Consider the following 7,359-nt stretch of genomic DNA (forward strand, 5'->3'; position numbering starts at 1 on the left):
TGGCTGTTTTCAGGCTGGCCACACCCCCTTTAGGGTGGGGGGTCCCCACTGGGGTGCCTGGCCAGTCTGGGTGAGGGGCTGAGGGCCGTTTTCAGGCTGGCCAAGCCCCCCGGCGATGGAAGCTCCCAGCCTCTGCTTTTTTTCTTTTTCTTTTTTTATTCTGGGATTTATTTACCTTCTATAATTGAAACTTTGTAGCTTTGAGTGGAGCTCAGAGCCGGCCAGGGCGGGGCGGGAAACTTGGCTTCCTCCATCGCCAGGGGCAACCCAAGCCTCCTGCTCGCTCCAGCTTCATGGCTGCTGGCCACCATCTTGGTTGGGTTAATTTGCATATAGTCGCTCTGATTGGCTGGTGGGCGTGGCTTAAGGCGTAGCAAAGGTCTTGTCAATTTGCATGTTTGTCTTTTATTAGTGTAGATAGGATGTCCCCCAAAATGTATGCACACTTTAGCAGCTGATAACTCACTTAATTTTCACTCCTTTTCAGGTTTAACTGATTTGACTAGACATTTTTTTTATGGGGATACATAAAAGATAAAGTTTATGGCACAAAACCAGCAACAGTCAATGAATTGAGGGTGCACAAATACTGAATAAATTGATTCCATTGCTTCATGTTATCAGTAGTGCCTGGATCAGAATGGTCATCAATTTGAAAACAGGCATTGATAGAAAATTATTAATTTCTGTAGATTCTTTTAAATTTTGAAAATGAACTGTATGCTAATAAATACTGATTTTATAATCATTCAAAGTATGTTTACATTTTTGGGGGACATCCTGTGTGTGTGTGTTGGGGGGGGGTGTGTGCGCGCATATGTGTATCTCTGTCTCTATACACAAACACACAGATAATGTGTGTATGTATGTATACAAATACACACTCATCCTGTTGGTTCTGTTTCTTTGAAAAATATTGATGAATATAGATTTTGGTTCTTTAATCCCTGGCAATATAGAAAAATGAATGACTTTAATACATACCATGTAGATATTGTATGACAATACAATAATCTGTATAATGAGCTCACTGTTTTAACACCTCTGAGTCTCCAGCAATATAGAAAAGTAAATACTGTACTCACTTGTGTTGCTTTTGAGTAGACATCCACTAAGAAGGTTATCACTCATTTCTCCTAAAATCAGTGACATTACAGGAAGACATGCTCCATTTACCACTGATGCCAGCAATCCCAGGATCATGAGTGTGATGTCCAGCCCATCAGCAAAGCGAAACTGAGGAAAATAAACAAAACAGCGTAGCATTTTGCTGTAAAAAATTAAAACCCAAAACCAACCTACAGTTTTTGCCATCAAGTAAATGTCATTTTATAAATTAATTGACTAAATAAAAGAATAAAACAATGGAAAAATATTTATAAAGTAAAAAAAAATAGTCACCAATTCTAAGGAATTACAATGTATATTGAAAAATATAAAGTAGCAAAATCAGTAAAAATTGTAGACCTGTGACACAAGTCAGGTCAGATGTGGATATGAATCAGAAACTTCCTTCCATTTGGTTAATTCTGGAATAAATTGAGATATTTCAAAAGACTGCAATGACAATATCTTGATTGATGGACAATGATCTTCAATTCCCTAGGCTTATCAACATCATAGCAATGAAAACTAAGTGCAATGAACAGTACTTAACTAGTAAAAATCAGTTCACCAAATGTAATAAATTATATTCTTCATTCTTATTTTAAATTCCTCAGATGTTTTTTTTTACTTAGGACAACATCTATTCTGTAAATTAAGGTCTAGAATAATTTGCAAAGCTGTTTAGAAGAAAGAAATAACTGAAAGGCAAATATTGATTGCTTCACATTCTATTCTATAGCCAGTCCCCATAACATTATTCCAAAGCCAAAACATGAACTTGAAAATGTGGATTATTTATCTTACTGAGAGAGGTCAAGATAAAATGTATAATGTTATTGAAATAAAATTAGATTTGAATAACAGGAACTTAGTACATATTTTGTAAGTGGAAACTGAAAAAATTTAATGTTTTTCCTTTCATTCATGCACTAATAAATATTTATGAATTAACTGCCATACCATTGTACTCATTACTACAGATAAGAGGGTATCTGCTCCTCCACCATCTCCAGAGTAGTGTGTTATCTCCTTGATAAAGTTTCTCATGTTCTGCTACTTCCCAGATATTTTTAAAAATGGACTTCTGAAAAAATAGGTAGTTTCAAGTGTATTTTTAGTGATATGGATCTGATAGGTTGATTTAAAGATTAGATTAAGTGGAGGAGGTGTTTTGAGAATGCATTTCTGAAAATTTTCCTTAACCATAATGCTGAAGAATTGTGCTGAAACATACTCTGATGCATACATAATCTTTACAAAATATTTCGATAATTATTTTTTATTTAAAAAGGATTTATACCACTTTAAAAATAAAAGCAACTTTTGTCAATATCACTGGAAAATATTGAAATGTAAACAAAATAGTAAAAGTCATTTATAATTCCACTAGAGGCCTGATGCACGAAATTTGTGCAAGGGGCTTGGCCCTCACAGCCCCACCTGCCTCGGTCGGCCCTCGCAGGCCTGGCTTCATCTGGAAGGTCGTCCAGATGGTTGTTCTGCTGTTCGGTCTAATTAGCATATTAGCCCTTTATTATAGAGGATACCACTCAGAAATATCCTCTGATAACATTTATGTATCACACATACACACACGCACACACTCCCTCCTCCCAAAATTGGAATCACTGTCTAGTTCTTGTGTTGATTTTTTCCATGCCTTATTGTGGACCTGTTGGGTTGTAAACTATCAAACAAACATTCTATACACTGCTGACAATTCCCTAAAATTTTCTGATATGCATACTTTCTAACTGATGTTACTTACTATCTCAAAAGGTCCAACAACTTGGTTTCTTACTTTGGGCAGTTGTTCTTGCAGTTTTCTGGAAAGTAAATGTTTAAAAGGTAACATTACAAAGTGAATGTAATTTGCAACATTTTCTAGTTATAATTGTGCTGAAGAGTCAAATTTCACCCAGGGTAGCAAATTATACCAACACTGCAATTTTAAAAAACAAATTTAATCATAGACAATATAAAGATGTTTAGTATAATCCCTGGAAAAGTAAGTTGTCACTGGCAGTCCACATTAGAGTAACAACTGAAGATAGACATCTGGAGTGAATTTTTTTATTGTGGTAAAATACACATAAACATTTAATTTACCATTTACCATCTCAACTCTTTTTAAGTGTACTTTTCAGTGGTATCAAGTACATTCATATTGTTGTGTTACCATCACCACTAACCATCCACAGAATACCATGAATCTTGAAAAACAGAAACTCTGCCAGCTTCTGGCCACCACCATTCTACTTTTTTTTTTTTAAATGTCTTTATTGATTTGAGAGAGATAGGAAGGGAAATGGAGATAGAAACATCCATGAGAGAGAAACATCGATCAACCCAGGCATGTGCCCTGACCAGAAATTGAACGAGGATCTCCTGGTGCATAGGTCGATGCTCAAACACTGAGCCACACCAGTGGACCCATTGTACTTTTTGTCTCTTGAATCTCTAGGACAGCCGTGGGCAAACTACGGCCCCCAGGCCAGATCCGGTCCTTTTGAAATGAATAAAACTAAAAAAAAAAAAAAAAAAAAAAGACCGTACCCTTTTATGTAATGATGTTTACTTTGAATTTATATTAGTTCACACAAACACTCCATCCATGCTTTTGTTCCGGCCCTCTGGTCCAGTTTAAGAACCCATTGTGGCCCTCAAGTCAAAAAGTTTGCCCACCCCTGCTCTAGGAGCCTCATATAAGTGGAATCCTATAGTATTTTGTCCTTTTCTCATGGGCTTATTTCACTTTGCATATCATTAGGGTTCATTCAAGTTGTAGCAAATGTTGGAATTCTCCTTTTTATGTCTGAATATTACTCCATTGTATATATATATATACCACATTTTTTTAAACCATTCATTCCTTAATCAGTGGACACTTGGGTTACTTCTACTTTTTGGCTACTGTGAATAATGCTGCTATGAATATGGCTGTACAAATATAACTTCAATTTCTGCTTTCAATTCTATTTTTAACTTCTTAAGGAACCATCATACTGTTTTCCATAGCAACTGCATCATTTTACATTCCTACCAATCATGCACAAGGTTTCTTCACATATTCACCAATACTTATTATTTTCTGTTTTATTTTATTATAAAATAAATGAGAAGTCACTTAATTCTATTCCACCTGAGGTTAATAATTTACTTATATACAGGCCAATTTTCTCTGCAATGTCTCATAGATGACAAAAAGTGCTTTAAGATCATAAAGACCTTCACCCACTCTAAACACAGAGTTTAAAGTCTAAGACCCAGTAAGCTCTCTTTTGATAAATTTTGTTTCAGGAAAACATTTCTGTCTCTATTGACCTTCATGGAAAGCCTTGAAAGGAGCGGTTGGGTAATCTTTTAAGAACCTCATGTTTTAGCGACTTAGCTAGATGGGTGTCCCTTAGGTAGTCTTTTAAAAGACCAGAGTTGAAAGTGAAGACTCATAGATACAAAATAAACTGACAGCTTTCAGAGGGGTTTGGGGGATTGTTGTGGGGCTGGGTGAAAAAGATGAAGGGATGAAGCAAAAAACAACAACAAACATACAAACACAAAATATTCATAGACACAGACAGCAGTATGGTAATTACCAGAGGGGAAGGTAGATGTGGGGAGGCAGAAGAGGGTATAGGGGCGTAAATGGTAATAGAAGGAGATTTGACTTAGGGTGGTGAACACACAATACAATATACAGATGACATATTATAGACTTGTACACCTATATAATTTTATTAAACAATGTCACCCCAATAAATTCAATAAAAATAAAGATTGTACAATAATAATAATTTTTAAAAAAGAAAGTGAAGAAGAGTACAGGTATGGTGGGAGCTTCCTTTCTGGCTACTGCAGCCCTGCATTAATGAACCACAGAATCTAGAGGTGTCCACCTGATGCTCACAGTTTATACATTGAAATTTAACCCAGTTATTATGGTAAAGGTGGAAATAAATTTTAAATAATTTCAACTTTAAATCTCTAAATTAATGGATTATAGGTGAAGAAAAATTTTATAAGTCACATACACACAGACATCTATTCAATGAAAAAATAATCAAAACTTAGTATTTTATTTTATTAAATGTACCAAGTGGAATGAAGGATCCATAGATAACTAAAATGAAATTCTATGTATCTGGTAAGCTACAAGAAATTCAGAAGATGTGATATCTGAAGTGCTAACTCAATAAATCCTGTAGCTATTCATTTCCTAAAATTACTATTAAACCAGTTGTAACACTGATTATGTAGAAGTACAGCAAAATGCAAATAGCACTGTTATTTTTGGAAAAAAATTATGTTATTTTTTGCTACAGCTGTGAAAAGGATAAGGTGTATATGAAGTTGTAGAACACTTTTTTTGTAGGATTTGAGCAAAACTTACCTATTTCTCTGGCAATTTTCTTGCATCTCTTCAGCTTTTTCATAATCTGCCATCTTCTTTATAACTTAATTATTCTGAAATAAAATATCAACAAATATATCATGACTATGTGAAGTTTTATCATTTAGCTGATATAAAGCATTCTTTATATCCTTAACAGCTTCTGAAAAATCATGCTGCCTCTTCACCCCTCCACCCCAACTGAAGTTTCTGGTTATGTATCTTTAGATTTTATCACTGAATTTATGGCTTGTCTCATTTGGGCTTAGATGTAAAGCTAATGAAAATTATAGAAATGGAAAAAAAGAAGGAATGTAAAATTCCATGACAATGCATAGTTTTTTTTAGGACATTGGATTTTATTTCTATTCTGCCACTGGTTTGATTGTAATTGATGAAAACTTTAAACTATCACATGCTTAGTTTTCTCTTTAAAAAATTAATGCAATAGTGCCTGTGAGTAGTCTGAGGGAAAAGGCCTCTCTAGTTCACCAAATGTAAGCAGTTTAGAGGTTCTGCCATATATAAATTAAGTTATTAAAAAATAGAATAGTTTGAAAACCCACTCATCATTATAATTATATTAAGCATAATGTATCTTCCTTTGGATGTCACTTCAGAATCTTAGCTTGTCTTAAGATCTAAATTACTTACATAAATTATCATTTCAATGCAAATGTAATAGAGATGTTTTGACTGAACCTCATTTGTTTTGAGTTAACCTCATGTATTGAGTTGATTATACAGAATATGGAGAAACTGCATTTTAACTCTAGAGTAGAAGTACTAATTAAATCTTACCCGAACATCTGAAATAAAACCCCAACACTTTGAAATAGTAAGTTTCTTCATGAAGAAATAAGACCTAATGGGTCAGTTTTAAGTGCCTGAGAAAGAAGGCATGCTCTTCCTTTTTTAGAAGTCAATGGTCATAACTCCAAATAGGAAATCTTTATAATTACCACACTGACTTTATATCATTTCATTATTTTGACATATGTGTAGGAAAAGTAATAAAATATACTCTATCAATCATTTGCAACTTTATGGAAATTAACAATTATATAATAAGATTCATATTCAAAAAAAGAAATAAAAACAACTGAGGCTCACCGTGTTAAATGCATGATCCGTTCATTTACATCAAAGTCATGTGTGGTTTCTCTTCTCAACAAATAACTAACTACACTTTCATAACTATGCTTTAAAATCTTATTTTCTGATCATGCTGTAACATCTGATTACAGCAGTTAATTTCCAGCTAAAGCACATTGTGTTCTTCATGTCATACTGCACTCGGGAAACAAGGTGAGCAAAGAAAATTCACTGAGCCAAACAAACACTCTTTTAAAAAAATCTGTAGTGTTTCCCAGTTTGGCTCAGTGGATGGAGCATCGGCCTGCGGACTGAAGGGTTCCGGGTTCGATTCTGGTCAAGGGCATGTACCTGGGTTGCGGGCACATCCCCAGTGGGAGATGTGCAGGAGGCAGCTGATCTATGTTTCTCTCTCATCGATGTTTCTAACTCTCTATCCCTCTCCCTTCCTCTCTGTAAAAAATAAATAAAATATATTTAAAAAAAAATCTGTAGTGTTTATGTATGCCCAGTTTTCTATTGTTTAGTCCCATAATATTTTTAGTTAGCTGAATTAGTAATTATAATAACTAAAATTAATCTATTTAATATGTCAGTGGTACAGTAAATAATCATTTAAATAATAGTAAATGACAGTAAATAATTATTGAGTACAAGGCATTCATTCAATTACCTCATTGTTGCTACCTGAAAATAATCACCTCCTTTTGCGCTTTGGTCATATCTGTATTATGTGCATTGATACATTGTGCCTTATATTACAACTA

General features: G+C 34.3%; 1 protein-coding gene across 1 annotated transcript in view; it reads right to left on the reverse strand.

The window, feature by feature from the left end:
* Positions 1-5,550, reverse strand: part of ABCB5 (ATP-binding cassette, sub-family B (MDR/TAP), member 5) — a 79,089-nt gene extending 73,539 nt beyond the window's left edge. Inside the window, exons 1-3 of the mRNA XM_005872301.2 lie at positions 5,498-5,550; positions 2,876-2,933; positions 1,086-1,236 (exon numbers count right to left, since the gene is read on the reverse strand). Of these exons, the coding sequence (XP_005872363.1) occupies positions 1,086-1,236; positions 2,876-2,933; positions 5,498-5,550 (262 nt within the window). The remainder of the gene's footprint in view (positions 1-1,085; positions 1,237-2,875; positions 2,934-5,497) is intronic.
* Positions 5,551-7,359: the final 1,809 nt, after the last annotated feature.

This window comes from Myotis brandtii, unplaced genomic scaffold, assembly GCF_000412655.1.
Source record: "Myotis brandtii unplaced genomic scaffold, ASM41265v1 scaffold374, whole genome shotgun sequence".
Lineage (NCBI taxonomy): Eukaryota > Metazoa > Chordata > Mammalia > Chiroptera > Vespertilionidae > Myotis > Myotis brandtii.